General features: G+C 34.8%; 1 protein-coding gene across 1 annotated transcript; it reads left to right on the forward strand.

Moving 5' to 3' along the window:
• The first annotated feature begins 2,139 nt into the window (after nt 1–2,139).
• Nucleotides 2,140–11,968, forward strand: LOC110735884 (pentatricopeptide repeat-containing protein At2g17140-like). The gene is made up of 3 exons (XM_021916061.1): nt 2,140–3,704; nt 4,722–4,806; nt 9,759–11,968. Exons 1-3 carry the CDS (start codon nt 2,307–2,309, stop codon nt 11,651–11,653), a joined length of 3,378 nt encoding a protein of 1,125 aa, XP_021771753.1. The 5' UTR covers nt 2,140–2,306; the 3' UTR covers nt 11,654–11,968.
• The last annotated feature ends 8,167 nt before the right edge of the window (nt 11,969–20,135 follow it).

A 20,135-nucleotide genomic window follows, 5' to 3' on the forward strand; every position in this document is an offset into this window, starting at 1 on the left:
GTACGAAGTGAGTTTCAGAGTAATGTCAAACCTTTTACATCTTATAACAAAGCAGCACATTTTACTACTACTACTACTACTAGTGTAAGATGGCCTGGTTGATTATGCAGCAAGTTTCCTAAGCCACTCAGCCAGTGTTACCATTCTAAGGAACTGAAATTTGTGGAGTGGTGATGCAATGCACGATGATATTAATCATTGATGAAGGAAAATTAAAACCAAGGAGAGTTTCACGGATGAAATTCCACTCTAAACTGTAGTAAGCCTTATTTAAGCCCAACTTCTATGTAATTGCTTTTTTTTTTTTTGCTTTATAAAAATTGTGAGCTATTTCCTTTATAATAATAATATTATCCTCTGTTCCTTTTCCTTGATTGAAACTAGATTGAAGGTGGCTTCTTAATATCCAGTACAAGTTTCAACTTAGAAGAAATCAATGTTGTGACTAATATATAATCGTGTTACAAAGACCAATATGTCTAAATTGAGATAAATTAAATAAACTGGGTTTTTTGATTTAGAGAATTAAAGAAATGTAAGATTTATTAAAAGATACTTCGTATTTTAGTAAAAAAAAATGATTTTTAAAATTAATGATTAATTTTTTTACTATTGTATTTTCTACAAAACAAATATTATCAACATTATTATTCCCTTCATGATTTTTAAGTGGTACACTTTGACTGGTACATAGTTTTAGGAGTTAAATAGAGTATTAAAAAATTGCAAAAGAAAAATAGTGAGATTAATAGTTTATTGAAAAGTAATAATGTGAGTGAGAAAAAAAGTAAAATACTTGAAAAAACACGAGTGCATGTAACACTTAAAAAAATGAAGAGAGTATTTTCCATCATCTTTGGTTACGTAGTACAATAAGAATTTAATACGGAATAGGATGTTGAAGACATAACAAAAGCTGAAAAGCATGTTGCTATTTATTGGAAGGTTATAGCTAGAATTAGATATTACTACTCACTCATATTATTACTAACGATTAACATAACTAAGGCTATTCTTAAACTTATTCGGATATTTGCTCTGGGTTAAAACTTATTTACAGACTAGATTAGTTCCCGTGCGGTACATAGATATAATAAAAAAGAATTTATAATTGTGTATATTGTCAAGTTACATTATCACTCAAAACATAAACTAAACTACAAAAGTTAAAATAATGCTTGTATAGACAAAAGAAAATTCATGTCTACAACAAAATTTAGTGGACTTTGTAATTAGACGGAGTGATCATATATATAAAGGGTTAATATTTGCTTTCCTTAATATTAGCTATATGTACCTTAAGATAATATACCGTATAAAAGTACTTTACAATCAATATTAAGCTTTCAAAAAAAGAAAAAAATTGGAAGAGAAAAAATAAAAGTTTAGGCGGGAAAAAATTGAAGAAGAAATTGACATACGTACAATTTGGGAAAAGAGATGATGCACCTAAATTTGCCGTCCACATTAGCTTAGAGTGCATTTTAAAAAAACAAATATATAAAAATAAAGCGATAAACCACTATCTTTAGTAGCGGTTAATAGGATATAAACTGCTACTCTGAATAGCGGTTTTACTATTTTTTACACTACAAAAGAAACTTGAATTTCTCCTTGTACTGCTTTTGTAAAAGAACGTACTCCAACAAAAAGAAATTGAAAGAAAAGTCCCAATCGGGCAATCGGCTGGCCTATGCAGGAGTTGGCCTCCACACTGTCGTGCTTCTCCTGTCAAAATTCTACTCACCGTACAATTGATGGTCCGACCACTGTACAATCTATGACCTGCAAATTCATCTGAATTAAGGTATTAAACCCCAATTTTTATTTTCCAAAATTCAATGTATGCTGAATACTTCTTCCGTTCTATTAATATTGCAACAAGGATGAAATTACGCATTCCAAAACACATTTTATATGCTAAATATCTATAATTGTGTAAGAGTAAAAATTATAAAAAAGTTGATAGTGTGAAAGTATTTTATGAGACGAATCCAACAAGATTTCACCTGACTATATTTTGTTTAATGTATAAATCATATTATAACAAGAGTGATGAATAGAGCAAAAAATCCATTATTGCAATATCAATAGAACGGAGGAAGTATAATTAACTTGTTGGTTGAAAACTTTTTTTTTTGACGGGATGTTGGTTGAAAACTTGAAATTGAGTAAATTAATCTAATTATTCAATTGAAAAGATGAATAAGACTTGATAAATCATTGCAATTGTGCTGCGAGATACTTATATACAAGTGTTGTATGGCCGTTTTGCGGAAAAACTTTGTAAGATTGAGAGTGAGGCGATGATGAGGAGCAAAGCTCTACTTTGGGTCGCTTCTGCATCTTCTTCTTCTTCTTCTTCGCCATTTTTAGGTAAGCTTCCTCCTCTTTTCCCTCTTTCTTCCTGCACTTCGTCTTTCAATTTTTCACCTTTTTCTTTTCTTATTTCTCCTCTTCCATTGCTATTTCATTCCCGATTTTACTCTTATCGTCCCAAACATTTTGATTTTCATGTTAATGCTCATGTTGATGATGACCCCAAATCGTTTCTCAAATTTGTTAGACAACAATCCAAATTAGGGTTTACTGATGTCGAAACCCCCCTTTCCCATTTCCACCATATGAAATCGATGCGACCTCTTCCATCTATCATTGATTTCTGTATGTTGTTGAGTGCCATTTCCACCTTAATTCGAGGTATGTTAACTTTGGGACAACAGAAAGAGGCTCAAGAAATGCTGACTGAGATGTTGAGGAACAACATAACTCCTGACATTCAGACCTACAGCATGTTGATTGATATGTATTGTAAAGATGGCAAGGTTGGTGAAGCACGGGACATTTTTGTTCACATGACTGAGAGAGGATTTGTTCCCGATATCATCACTTACAGTGCTCTGTTAGATGGATATTGTTTACGTGGTGAGATGGATGAGGCAGAAAAGCTTATGGATTTGATGGTTGAAAATGGTTGCAAACCTGATGTAGTTACTTACAGCAGCTTAATCAATGGCTATTGCAAGTCTAAAAAGATTGACAAAGCTCTTGGCCTGCTCCAAGAGATGCATTTTAACGGATTAGCCCCTAATGTTATCACGTACAGCACTCTTATAGATGCCTTGTGCAAAGACAATCAACTCAAGCTTGCACACCAGTTTTTCAAGGAAATGGAAGCTCATGGACTAAAGCCAGATGTAATAACTTGGAACTCATTACTTGACGGCATGTGTAGGAATGCACAAATAGATAAGGCAGTTGCAACAGTGAAGGAAATGGAGAGCACTGGAGTGGTCCCTAATATTATTACATACAGTATCCTAATGGATGGTTTTTGTGAAGCTAATCGCCTTAGAGAAGCGGTGGACATTTTCTCCTTTCTCACAGCTAAAGGGCTGCATGATGTGCGTGCTTACACCATAATGATAAAAGGGTTTTGTAAAGAAGGGTTGCTAGTAAAAGCCGATGAATTATTGAAGAATATGGAGGACAATGGATGCTTTCCAGATGAATGCACCTTTAATACAATTATTAGAGGATTTATAGATGGAAAGGACATTAGCAGAGCATTAGAGCTTGTCAGGTTGATGAGAATTAAAGAGTTTGCTGCTGATAATCACACTATATCATCATTTGTGGGCTTACTCACTGATCCAAATATCGATGATGCAGACAAGGATTTGCTGAAAAAGTTTTTGGAAAACTGAGCGAGCGATAATTAGGAAAAGTGGAAGGAGCAATGACTAAAACATACGTATATGATCAGCTGTGACAGAGATGTGTACACAGATATTGTGAGTGACTTGTGAATCAGTAAGTCAAATATTAAATTTGTAACTTTTGATTGATTGTAGGAAAAGGCATTAACATCTGTGATTTGGAACATTTGATTTACTTCTTTTTGGGCTTGCTTTTACTTGAATGGTGCTCATGGAAGCAGATGTGGATTGGCCTATTGTATTAATTTGCGTGTGTTTACTTGGTATCCTCCAGCGAGTTGCATTTGTTTTCTTATTATGCTTTGAATAATAATGGAGCCAGAGCTCAAGTTTAGCTATATCTTACTATCTAAGCCGTGATACAACCATGGCAGATGCTAGGTTCAAGAACAGGGGCATTTAAGGTCAATAACACCAGTCGTGTCTGAGCTCTCTGCATAATAACTACCCATTGAAGTCACTGTGTCATTGAAGATTTTTCTTCTTCAGGGCACTAGGAACTTGCTGAACCAATTTCATGTTTTGATCACATAGCATAGTTATAATTTCAAGATTATGTCCTTTTGACCTGGTCTTCTTTTGTTATTTTCTTTAATTTTTCCCATTCTGAAAAGAAGAAGAAAAGAAGCAAAAGGGGTAAAAAAAACCCTCAGGTTTAGAGGTCAATTTAAGCTGGTTAAGCTGCAATATAAAAGATACAGCCCGGTTTATAAGAACGTCGCCCATAATCTCATTGGAGCTCTAATAGGCTATTTAGCTAAGTCTGTAGAATTATGATATTCTTGTTCGCACACTTGATTTGTTTGCAGATTTTAGTTTGTTTATTTGCAAATTAGAATGTGTTTGGTCCTCTGATTTTTTTTCTCAGTATATTTTACTAGGCTTTCCTGCTGAGTTGTATTTTTGTAGCATGCTAGTTTGGACTGATTTTTTCTCATTTCTGTTTTGGTTTACAGCATAGAATTTATGTTTTGCAGTACTAAATATTAAATCTTGAGGCAGGCATGTTCTCATTCTCCTTTGGTCATGAGCACAACTGATTTTGAGAGGAAGATAGAAACGAAAGGCTATCCCCACAATGAGAATGGTTTTCAATATGGCAGCTGAGTTAGTAACTAATTAGACTGCACTAATTTATATCATCTGAAGCACTAATCGGCTTCTACGAAGAAGTATTGAAACACTAGTGTTGGTCGGTTCGGGTGTGAGGCTGAGAGTGAGCCAAACCAAACCAACCCAACAATATGTTAAATAAGGCTGCTGAAGCTCAACTTATAACATTCTGTAAACACCGAAAATACTACCAACTTGGTAACTATCTTGTTTAGAAGCTGAAATACAGTATAGTTTAGTTTTCCAACAAGACATGGACAAATCCAACCAAAGTTACGTAATGACTTGAACCGAAAACATGAACCTAATGAAGTAATCTTAAACAGTCTTAGTTAAGAATTTAAGATAGATAAAAGTATATCATACTCGGCTACTCCGTATTTCATAACCAAATACGCCCAAGGTTTAGTATCAATATTAGCTTTACTTGCTTTATTATTATAACCCATAAAGTTAGAAATTTAAAACTAACGAATAAATTTTATTTTTTTTTTACTACTGTACTCCGTAATTTCTTCAACACAAATATTATCAATAGTACAGAGTGAAAATTAGATGATACACCCGGGTGCACCATGCTCATAGTGCACCCGGGTAAACAAAAAAAGGCGGAAAGAACATATAGTGTTTGATAAAGAACATACCAATGTTTGGCAAAGGACATACCTTTAATATGTTCTTTGAGTGTGATCAGTGTGTTCTTTGAGTAAAATTATATGTTCTTTACATTATAACTTATGTTATTTAACATATGTTGATAAACATATATGTTTTTTTGGGTTTAATAATACAAAGTATGTTCTTTGAATTTGGCGTGTATGTTCTTTAAGGTCGTAGTGACGCCCAAATTCTATTTTTATTATCATATGTCATATTTAAATTACTTTTATTATCGTACATTCTTTGAGTTTGATTAGTGTGTTATTTAGGTATTAACTATATGTACTTTACAATATAAATTATGTTCTTTTAACATATGGTATTTTGAAATTTGATATTGAATCTTAAATTATTTTTAATTGAAAATAATATTAGAGTAAAAAAAAAACTAAGTTATTAAGGGAAGTTGAATTTTTTTTGGAGAGATAGAAAACTATTTTTTGGAAAAATGATATCTTTGGTAAGGATTTTTTAAGAGGTGATCAACATTGGCATGACTCGCATCCCGACCCGATCCGGCCCGAAATAGGGTGGGTTTGGGCAAACCTAAAAATGCATTTTTAGTTAAAACTCAAATCGGGTTAGAAAAAAGCCCGAAAACCCGCTACTTTTCTACGGGTTTGGGCACGATAAATTATGATATGGCCCGACCCTGCTAGATTTTTTATCACCTCTAAATTTTTTCCGTTAATAACGTGTAATTTTTCAGAAAATTTAATTAAGTTTTTATCTCGTTCTTTTAATTATATCTTTATGTTCTTTGGTAATGCATGTTTTTGTCAAATACAAACATATTCTTTATTAAATACATGTATGTTCTTTATGAAACACAGGATGTTCTTTCCGCCTTTTTTTATTTATCCGGGTGTATGATGAGCACTGTACACCCGTGTGTATAAACCACGGATTAGTACAGAGTATCACTCCTTTCATGTTTTATTTAAAGTGTTTCGCTTTGTCCGACACATAGTTTTAGGAAATTTAATCTACGTAAATAAAATAAAAGGTAAGTATTATAGTTGTATTATTAAAAAATTGTAAAAGAAAGAATGTGAGTTTAATAATTTATTGAAAAGTAATGAATGTGAGAGAAAATTAATAATGCGGAGTTATAATACAAAACAGTAATACGGAGTAGTGGTTTTGGGTGGGGAATGGGGATCATGAAATGAAAAAGACATAATATTAAGGAAAATTTAATAAGAATAACCAACATTTGCCTCATTCTCCCAAAATAACCTTAGGATTATTTCACAATAATCCAACCTTTATACCCCTTCTTCCCAAAATGAACCTAAATGACTAGTTACCTAAATAACTGGTCATCCCTTTCCCTCTCGTTCCTCCCACCATTTGCCATCATCTTCCTCCATTACCACCACCACCATTTGACTCCATTGTCACCAACAACACGGCAACATCACTCAACACACCATCCAGGCATCCACAACCACGACCAACACCACCATCTACAACCACCTCAACACACCAACATCACCACGACATCCACGACCAAACCACAACACAACCGCAAACATAAGACCACCCACAACATACGACACGCAAACAGCCGCAACTATCACCCGCAACACCAACTACCCACCTAGCCACCCACGACAATCAACAAGAAAACAACCCCTATCTATTCCAGCCCCATAATTGAAGACATATGCCCCAACTTTGCCTTAAATTTAATTGAGAGAGAAAGAAGAATAGGAAATAAGTTTTGATGGGGAGGTAAATAAGTGGAGTTTGATGAGGGAGGGGAAGGGGTGGCGGGAAGGTTCAGGGAGGTGAGGTTAGGGTTTCGGAGTCTGGGTATGTGGGGTTGGATGGTTTTGGGATATGGGTAGGGTGGGGCTCGTGGTCTCAGCTAGGTGCACGTGGGTTGGGTGGTTTCGAGTCTAGGTAGGAGTGGGGGAAAGGTTTTGGGTCTAGGTTTGGGTGGGAGTGGCGGAGGTGGTGGTGGCTCAAGTTCAGGTGGTTGGTGATGGTGGCTGAAATCGTGAAATGGAGTTGAAGAGAAAAGTAAATTAAAAAAAAAAAACAAAAAACCAATCATGAAGTGCCACGTAGCACATGTAATCGGTTGTATCGGTAGATGGGACGTTTTCCCAAACTAAGCTTCATTTGCAAAGTATTTTGCAAAATGGTTGCGTGGCAAAAGTATTTACCAAACTAAGCTTGTAGGGTCGGACAGCGTTTTATACCCTGTTTTTTTTTTTAAAAAAATTAATTTATAAAACGCTGTCTGGGACAGCGTTTTACATTTTGACTTTCTTTTTTAATTTCGTAATATGTAAAACGCTGTCCCAGACAGCGTTTTACTTATTGACATTTTTTTTTAGAAAAATAACAAAATTTTCACTAACTTTTTTTTTTTTTTTCTTTAAAAAAAAACATATACTCCACGTTCTCTATTGAAGCATACTCCATGTTCTCCATTGAAGCAGCAACCATTACAACATTCTCCATTGAAGCAACAACCATTACAACATTCTCCATTGAAGCATATTTTATTAATTTATGATTTTTTTTAAAAAAATAAATAAATCTTATTAAATCAACCTACTCAACTAATTGCAGAACCATAATCTCCTCTCCATCAGCTTTTCTAAAAGTCAACATGTAAAACGCTGACTGAGGCAGCGTTTTGTACATTGATTTTTTATTTTACCTTGGAAGCTTGGTTTGGTAAATAGTATGGTGATGAGTCTACTTTACAAAATAGTTTTGTAATTAGGCTTATTTTGGTAAATCGTCCCGTTAGATGACCTGCAAGGTGTGATATGGGAAGAAGGGGTATAAAGGTTGTATTAGAATAATCCAAAGGTTGGTTTATTTTGGGAGAATGAGACAAAAGTTGGATTATTCTTGTTAAGTTTTCCTAATATTAATGTACTCCGTATCTTTTTGCCAAAAAAATAAAAAAGAAGTAACACTTAAAAGTATATGGAGGAAGTATTTTCCATCATCTTTAGTTACAAAAACATTTTAATATTACCTTCGGTTTTTTAGTTGACACATTTTGATTATTTTAGCACTATTCACACACTTTTCTTTAACAATGTTTTGTGCTTTATACGTAATTAAATATTTAGGCATGTGAGATCTTGTTAGATTCATCACGATATATATTTTCAAAATATTAACTTTTCATGATTTTTAATATAGGTAATTAAATATATTAATTTTTGAATTTTTGCATTGGCAAACGTGTCTACAGAAATGTGTCAATTACAAAAAACGAGGAAGTAGGATATTAATTAAAATAATAAGTGGGGCCTACATGCAAAATTAGTAAAAGCATGTTGCTATCTATTAGAGAGGTTGTAGCCTAGGATACATGGATACTTCATCCAACTGCCGGACGCTCATTAGACACACAACGATAAGTCTCGGACCGTGTCCTAATATGATACGGTTTATTGTGCTTTTTGATATGCCACCTTATCTTTTCAATTTTTTTTATGAGAAAATTAAAGTAAAGTAAAATAGATAAGGTATAGTTAAATTCTTATATAAAAAAAAAGGTAATAGTTAAATAATAGGTGTGGCTTCATAAATAGTTCATTGTTATATGTGAACTGAAAGAGTATTATAATATTGTTAATATGATATAATGTGATCTAATGAGAGGGGTGAATGACAATATAAAAGTAGAGAGTAAAAAGATTTCAATTGGACAACTGACAAGTCCTTTATGTTGATAATCTTGTAATATATTTGAATTTATGATGAGCTAGCCCCACTTACTCATTTTGAGTAACAATATCTATTACTCAAATGACAAAATTGTAAATAATTGCTTCTTCCTTCCCATCATCACAGCCACCATAACCATCACCATCATCACTCAATTTTTTCGAAGAGGTAAATTTGGGCATTTGGCTACATCAACAAGGTAGATAACTCAATTTGTTTGATCTTAATTCCATAGTAATTTAGTTGTGAAATGGGATTTTTTTTATTTTTATTTTTTTTTAAATTTTCCAATTGCAAGTGTAATACGAAGTACATAGGACTACTGCAGGAGAAGCAATTATCTTTGCAATGGTTGTTGGGAGTAAGGGTATAAAGGACATTTGACACTTCAATCAGCTACCCTCTCTTTCAAAAAGCTGCTTTCTTTCAAATTAGTGGTTTGAAGGCCAAACTGCTCATTGAATCTACTCCTAACCAAACAGCAAAATCAGCTGATTGAATTGGTCTAACCGCTCTTATTTTATTTTTAATTTTTCCCAAAACGCTCTTAACCAAATGCAGCCATTATTATTAATTTATTATTGAAATTTCTTCATTCCTTTTTAATTTTGGCAGAGGCAGCACTAGCAGTAGCAGGTGTGAGAACTGAGAGTGAGACGATGATGAGGAACAAAGCTTTGCTTTCACTTGCTTCTGCTTCTTCGCCATTTTTAGGTTATCTTCTTCATCTTCCTTCTTTTTCCAGATGTTTTCATGCTGATGTTGATTTTGATTTTGATGACCCCAAATTGTTCCTTAAATTTGTTAGACAACAATCCAAATTAGGGTTTTCTGATGTTGAAACCCCCCTTTCTCTTTTCGATCATATGAAATTGATTCGCCCACTTCCTGGTATTATCGATTTCAATATTCTTTTTTCATCCATTTGTAAGATTAAACCCCACCCCCCTTTCTCCACTGTCATTTCTCTTTACAGGCAGCTCCTTTTCTTAGGTCTTCGTCCAAATATTTACTCCCTTACCATCCTTGCCAATTGCTACTGTCGTTTGAACTTTGTTGATTTGGGGTTCTCTGTTCTCGCCAACATTATTAAGCTTGGTTTTCAGCCTAATATTGTTACTTTTACTACTCTCATAAACGGCTTCATTCACTCTAATCAATTTGAGAAAGCCGTTCCATTGTTGGATAAAATTCTCAAGCTTGGCTTCCAACCTGATATGGTCACTTATGGTTCTTTGTTCAAAGGTCTCTGTAGTTCCGGTGATAATGCCGGTGCTCTCAAACTCCTTAGAAATATGGAGTCTTATGGCCATTTTATGCCTGATGTTGTCATTTATAGCACCATCATTGATAGTCTCTGTAAAGACCAGTTATTACCTCAGGCTCTCCGTCTTTTCAAGGAGATGAAAGTCAAGGGAATTTCCCCTAATGTTTTTACCTTAATTCGAGGTATGTGCACTTTGGGGCAACAGAAAGAGGCTCAAGAAATGCTGACTGAGATGTTGAGGAACAACATAACTCCTGATGTTAACACCTACAGCATGTTGATTGATATGTATTGTAAAGAAGGCAAGGTTGGTGAAGCACGGGACATTTTTGTTCACATGATTGAGAGAGGATTTGTTCCCAATATCATCACTTACAGTGCTCTGGTAGATGGATATTGTTTACGTGGTGAGATGGATGAGGCAGAAAAGCTTATGGATTTGATGGTTGAAAATGGTTGCAAACCTGATGTAGTTACTTACAGCAGCTTAATCAATGGCTATTGCAAGTCTAAAAAGATTGACAAAGCTCTTGGTCTGCTCCAAGAGATGCATTTTAACGGATTAGCCCCTGATGTTATCACGTACAGCACTCTTATAGATGCCTTGTGCAAAGACAATCAACTCAAGCTTGCACATCAATTTTTCAAGGAAATGGAAGCTCATGGACTAAAGCCAGATGTAATCACTTGGAACTCATTGCTTGATGGGATGTGTAAGAATGGACAAATAGATGAGGCGATTGCAACACTGAAGGAAATGGAGAGCAGTGGAGTGGCCCCTGATATTATTACATACAGAACCCTAATGGATGGTTTCTGTGAATCTAATCGCCTTAGAGAAGCGATGGACATCTTCTCCTTTCTCACAGCTAAAGGGCTGCATGATTTGCGTGCTTACACCATAATGATAAAAGGGTTTTGTAAAGAAGGGTTGCTAGCAAAAGCCGATGAATTATTGAAGAATATGGAGGACAATGGATGCTTTCCAGATGAATGCACCTTTAATACAATTATTAGAGGATTTATAGATGGAAAGGACATTAGCAGGGCATTAGAGCTTGTCAGGTTGATGAGAATTAAAGAGTTTGCTGCTGATAATCACACTATATCATCATTTGTGGGCTTACTCACTAATCCAAATATCGATGACGCAGACAAGGATTTGCTGAAAAAGTTTTTTGAGAACTGAGTGTGCGCTAGTTAGAAGCAAAGGTGGAAGGAGCAATGGATAAAGAATATATATGATCTGCTGTGACAGAGATGTGAAAACAAACATTGTGAGCGAATGTTGTGAGTTGGTAAGTACTCTGTAATATTTAACGTGTTTTTGATTGATTGTAGGTAAATACCTTAATTCTTGAAGCAAATGTGGATTTACCGGTAATTTTTGTATCCAACTGTTGTGATGGCAAAAAGATATTGAAGCTGTGATTGTATGTGGTTGCTGGAATCTAGTTGCTACTGTTCAGGCTGATTACTTGGTCAGCCAGGTTGGCTCTTGCTTTGGGGGAGCTGCAGAATATATGCATGGCTCAGGGCCATAATCTCTCCTTTGTTCAAAGGATCACTTACTAAAGAGTACTAGCTTACTAAGGCACTACTGAAAATCTTTGTCATAAATTAAATTTCTGCCTAATTTTAGAAGTGCTCTAGATCTAATTTACCGAAAAGGGTTCACTATAAGTATGACTCTAGATAAGAGGTTAAGCAGAAGTGCCAGGCACATTATCCTACACAGGTGCTTGTGATTCAACAATTTTTTTTTGGCCTAGATAAGAGGTTTACATGACCTGTTTGGGTGGCACTCTTTAGGCAACAAAATCAGTAACTATTGAGGATGTGGCGTTTTATCACTCATTAGTTAGCCCACCCTCTCCTGAATTGTGAATCAGACTTCAGAGGGCCTTGAGTTCAGCTGAAAGATGTATGACCAAATCAATTATAGAGGAAAGGGACCCAAATTGTTAAGAGCTTTTGGAAACGGACGAAATCGAAAAAGAGCTAGTATGTTATATAAACATATAATAGACCTCAACCCGAGTGTTAGGAACATGCAAGTAATGCAATCATGATGGCGAGTAAAGTACAAAAATAAACAGATTTTTTTTTTTTTTTTTTTTTTTTTCCTTTTAGTGGAGTAATAGTAGAGTAAGTTACAAAGTGTAACACAATTTTCCAGAGCTAATTAATTGCATTAAAACAAGGGAGCGAGAATTATCTGTCACAGACTCACAGGTTTTAGATGCGTTAAAAACGTAAAGACTTTTCAAAATTTAGTCGCAAATTATAATAATAATAAAAAAAAAATACAAGTACTTTAAACCAAATAAAATCAAAGCCATATATCTTGTTACAAATAAGAACCTTTTAGGTCCTTATTAAATATTCATAATCATTCAACTACAAATCAAATTTGTATCTAAATCCAATAATTAGAAAATAAACTCAATAAATAAATCAACGTGTTTTGTGTGCGGCTGGTTACATCATGTGGCCGCTTGTAAAAAAACAAAGTAGCCTCTATAATACTGACTAAGTAACTCGTGTAATACTGACCGAGTAATCCTATAACATTGTCCGAGTAACCCTTATAATAATGACATAATGACGAAGTAACCCACATGCATGCCACATGCATGTTAGCCACATGCATGTGGGACGCCAAAAAATAGAATTCACTCATTCACACTTCATCCCTTAGTAGGTTTTATATTATCTTAGAATCACATCACCAAACTTATGCAAAACTATTCCCCAACAAAACAATACTTAACCGTACATCACAGGGTCATTAAGGAATAGAATGATAAAATGCCTGCAAATTTGAGTTTGGTTACCCGTTAAGAATTTATTTTGGGTAAATGGTTATTTTTAATTTACATTGCACTTTTTCTTAACCCGAAATCATATCCATCATTTTTATTTTTTTGGTACCCACTAAGGCCCTGTTCACTTCACCTTAAAAAAAATAATATTCAGCAAAAATAATTTCAGTTCAGTAAAAATAATTTCAGTTCAGTAAAAATAAGTTCAGTTCAATAAAAATATTTTCAGTTCAATAAAAATAATTTAAGTTCAGTAAAAATCAGTAATTTTAAACAAGAATTATAATAGAAAATCAGTAAAAAAAACATGTTCAATAACCTAAAGAATCAAGTGTTAAAACTAAGGGTATATTAGGTATTTACAGTGTGAATAAAGATATTTTGTTTCCTTAAATGGATATGGTGCAATATTTGTGAAACTTCCATAAAAGACAAGTGGTGCAATAATTAAAAAAAAAAAAACAGAGAAAATAGTAATTCTCAAAAGTATCCTTAAAATACACGTGTCATCACCTCAAAAGTATCCATCACCACAAACAAATAGCTTGAACGGAGGATTTGAGGAAGAAGTTTAGGATGGGGGATTTGATACAAAAAAAAAAAAAAAAAAAAAATAAAAAAAAAATTAGGCCTAACTTTTGGGATTTGACATACACAAGGAAAAAAAATCATCGATTTGGCGACTCTTTAATTTGAATTATTAAAAAGCGTCTATACTATATATTAAAGTAATTACTGAGTAGGATACTTACTTAGCATAATTTTGTGAATAATTTTCCCTCAAAAATGCTACATATGGTATTTTTTTAAATTCAAAATATGAAATTATTTTAATAAAAACAAATTATATATCTAACACAAGAGTTTTAAGGGTAAACATTAAAATTCAAAATATGAAATTATTTTAATAAAAACAAATTATATACCTAACATCACAAGAGTTTTAAGGGTAAACATTAAAATTCAAAATATGAAATTATTTTAATAAAAACAAATTATATACCTAACACAAAAGTTTTAAGGGTAGACATTAAATAAATTCAACTTTCAAAAAATAAAAGATGTTATATAAGTCATTTCATTTAAAGTAACTTCATTTTAATTGACAATCATTATTTACAAACCTTATGATTATGATTCGTGCATTGCACGTGGGCAAAAACTAGTTATATACTGCTACAGTACATGTGTTGGGTTCGCAACAAAAAAATTTCTTCAAAAACATTTTCTCCTTGTTTTATGCTTTAAGAGAAAACAAGATAGTAAATGATTATGTTTTGAAAAATTTGTCACAAAGAACCTTATATGTCCACTATTTTGAAGGACGGCCTTATAAAAAAAAGGTGGCAATAAGGGACAAAAATGAGTTTTTATTTGTGAGGAGGGACCTTTACACAGAAAGTGGGATTTGACCCACCAACCTGGCACCCATCCCTTCCTCTACCAGGAAACTCCAGCGCTGACCACCCTAGCCCAACTCCTTTCTTGGTAGGATTCCCTTCCTCTTCCCTGAAACCCCCTCCCCTTTTCAAGGTAGCCTTCCCTACAGCCCCACCACCCTCTTTCCCCCCTCTGTTGTCGGCGCCGACCTCGGCTTCCAAGCTTCCCCACGCCGACGACCCTCCCCACTTTCCCCACCTTCTTTCCCTCTCTTTCCTCCTCTCATTTCTCTACTTTTGCGTGAAGATCGATCTTCGTTTTTGCAAATTTTGCACACATCCAATTTGCTTCTGAAACTTCTGAATTTACTCGGTCGAACCCAATTTCTTCACAAATTCATCCAATTCCATACCCTAAATTCATTAACTCATTCAGAAATTTGATTTCATCTCCTTTCTTTGCTTGATTATCTCATCCCTAAATTCTAACGTTAGGGTGGAGGAAATCGCTTGAAGATTTTTACAGTAATCGGGGTGGAGGAAAGGGAGTGGGGGTGGGGAAAGGGGAGGAGTGGGCTGCCATGAAAGGGGTGGGGGCTGCGGTGTTCGAGTCAGTGCCGACAATGGATGGGGAGAAGGGTGGCTGGGGCTGGTAAGGTTGTCGTGAAAGGGGAGGGGAAAGAGGGAGGTAGTGGGGGTGGAGGAAAGAGGTGGCTGCCGTGAAAGGGGTAGGGCTAATTAAGGTGGTTTTCGGGCACAGGTTCCTCCTCTCAAAAAAAAAAAAAATCCATTTTTGATCCCTCTTTCTTTTAAATGGTCCTTTCTCTCAAAATAGTGGATATATAAGGTTCTTTGTAACAAATTTTCCTTATTATTATTTTTTGGTAAAATTAGAAAATAATACCAGTAAAAAGCCACGATTTTGATTATAACACCACAAAAAAAAAAAAACTTTTATTATAACACCACCAAAAAAATCCAAAATTTTGATTTCACCACCACTTAACGGATTCTTGGATGGAATCCGTTAGTGGGGCCTCAGAAGACACGTGTCAAGTGTCTATTGGTTAAAATAAATAAATTAAAAAAAAGGAAAAAAAACCTAACCACTAACTAAGCAAGCCCCATCACCGCACCACCTGCCCAGCCACCGCTGTCGCCGGCATCCCCTGCCCTCACATAATCCGGCAAAACCAGCATGAACTCCACCATTTCCCCCCTCCCCGAAAACCACTCCAAGCCCTTCAAACCACCGGAAAAACCACCCAGCCTTTCAAACTTCTTCAGCCCCCCGCACAAACCGCCGCGAAATCCACCCCTTTCCCCAACCCTTGAAACGACAATTGAAATCGGCGGCCGAAATCGACCAATCAAGGGCTGCCATGGTCGATTTCGGCCGTTTTGAGGGTGAAAAGTAAAGGAGGGTCGTTGTTATCAGGGTTACCGGATTTTCGCTACGAGCTGGGTTATTTCGGGGTTGCGCCGTTGCGGCATCTCAGGTTGGGCTACGGTTACGGTTCTGGCTGAGTTCCGCGACGATGGTGGTGATACTGCTGTGGTAGGTGGTGGTGGCGTGATATTGCTGTGGTTCGGCGACGGTGGTGATAAGGGCGATGGAGTTATTGAGGGATAGGGCTGGTGGGGCGATGGAGTATGACGACGGCTTGGTTGGGCACGCGACAGTGAGGCTGGCCGGCGGTGGTGTGTAGGCAAGCCAGCGGTGGTGTTGGTGGCTGGGTTAGGGTTTAGGATTTAGGATTTTTTTTTTTAATTTCTTGTTTTTCTTAAACCAATAAACAACTAACACGTGTACATGGGGCCCCACTAATGGTGAAATCAAAATTTTAGATTTTTTTGTGGTGTTATAATAAAAGGTTTTTTTTTTTTTGGTGTTATAATCAAAATCGTGGCTTTTTACTGGTGTTATTTTCTAAGTTTACCTTATTTTTTTTTTAATTTTAAACGAATAAGATAAATGATTTTAAAAAAGTAAAGTGCCTTATGTCGTAATAACCCACCAACAAATAGCGGGGTAAATAGCGCAAATTTCAAAAGGCTTAAATATTGCGAAGAGTTTGATGTACTCCCTCCGTTCCTGAAAGTTCGATTCACTTTGCATTTGCGCGGTCTCTAATGAACATCTTTAACCATGGATATCTTCGGCTATGTATAAGTGAAAATTATAAAAAGTTGATATTCGAAAATTTTATAATAAGGGGAATCTAATAAGACCCCAGCCTCATACTAATTTATTTCTATTGTACTTCCTCCATTCTAGTAATATTGCAACAACTGAACTTTTGCACTATCCATTACGCTTGTTTGACTACATATTATGATTTATACGTAAAGTAAATATAGTCTTGTGGGGTCTTGTTAGATTCGTCTTGTAAAATACTTTCACAATATCAACATTTTAAAATTTTTACTCTTAAATAATTATGGATATTTAACATATAAAATGTGCTTTGGGATGCGTAATTTTATCTTTGTTGCAATATTTGTGGAAAAGAGGAAGTATAAATCATAATTTGTGGTTATTTTATTTTATTTTGACCAGATGAATAGTAAGTGAATCGAACTTTTAGGAACGGAGGTAGTATGAGAAGTGAGGCTTGGAGATGGGAATTGAAGAGATGAGATGTTTAATTTGTGGAAAGGGGATATTATACTAGTAGATGGGATTGAGAATAAAATGATCTATTTCCATGGTTGTATTACCTAATCAGTATTAATAGAGGTGAAATTAAAATAAATAGAAACGGCCAATTTGTCATTAATATTAAGGATACAATATTAGTAAGGGAGCTATATTTTGATATCTCTTTTCAATCAAGCAGATCTAATAAGTTCCATCATGTTCAATCATTTCTTACAAGTTACAATCAGATTCAATAAATTCAGATAAGTACTAAAAAGTTTAAATAAGTTCAGGTCTAATCAGGTGAAGAGAACATACCGTAAGAGTGCTATTTTTTTTTTTTTTATATATCTCATTAATTTCCATCACAAACCAAGTAAGGGATTATCAATCATAAAACTTAACCCAATTTCAACCATCTTGTCCTCAAACTCTTGTTCACATATTGACATATATCAAATGCTATATGTGAGTAATATATATAGTACAGAGTATATAGAATATAATCTTCAGATACGCTGTAAAATAAATGCGATTTATTTTGTTTTTTTGACGGGAAAATAGATGCAATCTTAAGACTCCATTATGGTTATTAGACAAGATAGCCTAATAGGTATATGGTTTCGTTCAAGGTTAAAAGATACTCCGTATTTATTGGACATGACTCTTAATGGACATGGAGTTTGCAGGACAAATTCAATACATAAGTATAATGTTTGCCCAATGTTGTTCAAAAAAATAATGTTTGCCCAATTATTATTTTCATTTATTTTATTTTTTTACATAAAATTAATACAAAACAAAAAATAAATATTGTAAAACTCTAAAATTTTCTCTGTTCTCTATCTTCAAACCTAGCCACCATAGTAAAATTTAGGGATTGCCATCGATTTTTATCGATGGTAAGCCCTAAATTCTTCTTTAATTTAATGTTTTTAGCCAATAAAGATCACCAACAGTATGGTGATTATAGTCAGTCCCTCCATGTAGGGTTTAGTCAGTTTCCTAATGGTGAGATGTTTAGTATTGTTTGTTTGTTTGTTTTTCATGTGTGTAGGGATACAACTTTGAAAGATTTGTCTTGCAAATTCGTGGAATTGCGGATATGTTGGTTTAGGGGTGCAGATTTAGAAGATTCGTCTTGCGTCTTGCAAATTTGCAGATCTTGATGACCAATCAAATTTTATCACTTTTGCGACTATACATCAATGGACCTCCGTCAAGAACGATGCAAAGACATCTAAAATTATTTAGGAGCAGTTCAGAAGCAATGCCATTAGTTTAGGGGTGATTAATTCTTATATTGATAATTTAAATCTCTTAAGGGATGATTGTAATTGCTGAATGACCATTATTATTTAATAATCACCCCTCCCTATTAAAGAAAACCTCTCCTCTCTCTAAAACCCTAGCCTCATTGTTGAATTTTGGAGGGGCTTTCATTGGTTTTTACCGACGAAAAGCCCCAATCGTAGTTTTTGTGTGCCTTTTCTCTCTTATTTTAGGTTTATAATAACTCTTCCTCTTCTAGGAGGAACATTTCTCCCTTGAAAGACAGGGTTTTTCTTCTTCTTTTGGAGGATTTGGCTCCTTCGAAAGACCGGGTTTTTCTTCTCTCTTTTGAGGGAGGATTTGCCTTTTTATTTTATGGATTGCTATAGAGTTGTTTCGTGGGTAAAATTTTGACTATGAGGTCTCGATCGGTTTTTGTTGGTCTTAATTTTTATTGAGGAATTCTCCAAAATTCAATACTCCTCCCGTTTCATAACAATGTTATTGTTTACATAAATCAATGCAAATGGCCAAATATTTGCAAATCTTTGATCGCAAATATCTTTAACCTCACACTAGCAAAAATTATAAAAGTTAGATATTAATAATGTACTCAACTAAACGAATCAAACTAGATCACATATGACTATGTTTGTTCTTATGAATTAAGATAAATTTAGAAGATTTCCTCCCATTTTAATAGTTAAAAGATTCCAAATGAGAACATCATTATGAAGGAAGGAGTATAATTCAAGTGAGATCCATTGATTCTACAATCACTGAGGTAGCTCCACCAAGTGAATGCCAAGTTGCTAACTACTCCCTTTGTTTCGGGGTATTTTAACCCCCTTTTATAGACAAATGAGAGGCCGACAAGTGGCCCAATTATAAGCCGACACGTGGCATCCTGCTCAACAAAAAGGCCAAACATGAGCATGACACGTGGCCTAAGAGAGAAATCAAATAATGAGAGGAATTTTAAAGGGGAAATGTTATGTATATGTAAATACATAACAATGATTAAAATATTCTAAAAACACATGGTAGAGAGAGAAAAGAGGAGAGAGATAGGAAGAGAGAGGTCTGTAGGTGGACCCCACCTATATTTTAGTCAGATTGTCTCACGTAATGGGAGCCCACATGCTGATTGTTCCACTGTAAATAATACCATTGAATCTTCAGTGGTACTATTTATGCATAAATTTAGTACAACTGAATGCATATATAATACCACTATATGCATATATAGTATCACCGTATGTTCAGTGGTATTATTTGATCATCCGATGATACCACTCTCGTATATATATGTAATTACATGAATGTCCCTTGTTATGCATTTCTACATGCATAACATTCCTCCATTAGTACTTGCTCAAATAATGAAGGGCTCAAAGCCCATTAAAGGATGAATACCTAGTATAAAGCAAACCCAAATACACGTGACAACCACGTATAGGGCAACCGATCTTCCTAGGCTATGAAACCCTAGGAGCATGATCTCCCACATCCCTATAAATACCCCATAATTCCATGATGGGAATAAGACTTCAC

This window comes from Chenopodium quinoa, unplaced genomic scaffold (assembly GCF_001683475.1).
Source record: "Chenopodium quinoa cultivar QQ74 unplaced genomic scaffold, ASM168347v1, whole genome shotgun sequence".
In the NCBI taxonomy this organism is placed as follows: Eukaryota; Viridiplantae; Streptophyta; class Magnoliopsida; order Caryophyllales; family Amaranthaceae; genus Chenopodium; species Chenopodium quinoa.

Bases quoted from the DNA above. Each gene is read 5' to 3' on its own strand.
- LOC110735884 (XM_021916061.1), top strand. From the start codon at position 2,307: ATGATGAGGAGCAAAGCTCTACTTTGGGTCGCTTCTGCATCTTCTTCT. The intron at 3,705-4,721 runs TGAGCGAGCGAT...ATCTTGAGGCAG, and splicing joins TGAAAAAGTTTTTGGAAAAC to GCATGTTCTCATTCTCCTTT. The intron at 4,807-9,758 runs GTTTTCAATATG...AACCAAATGCAG, and splicing joins CTATCCCCACAATGAGAATG to CCATTATTATTAATTTATTA.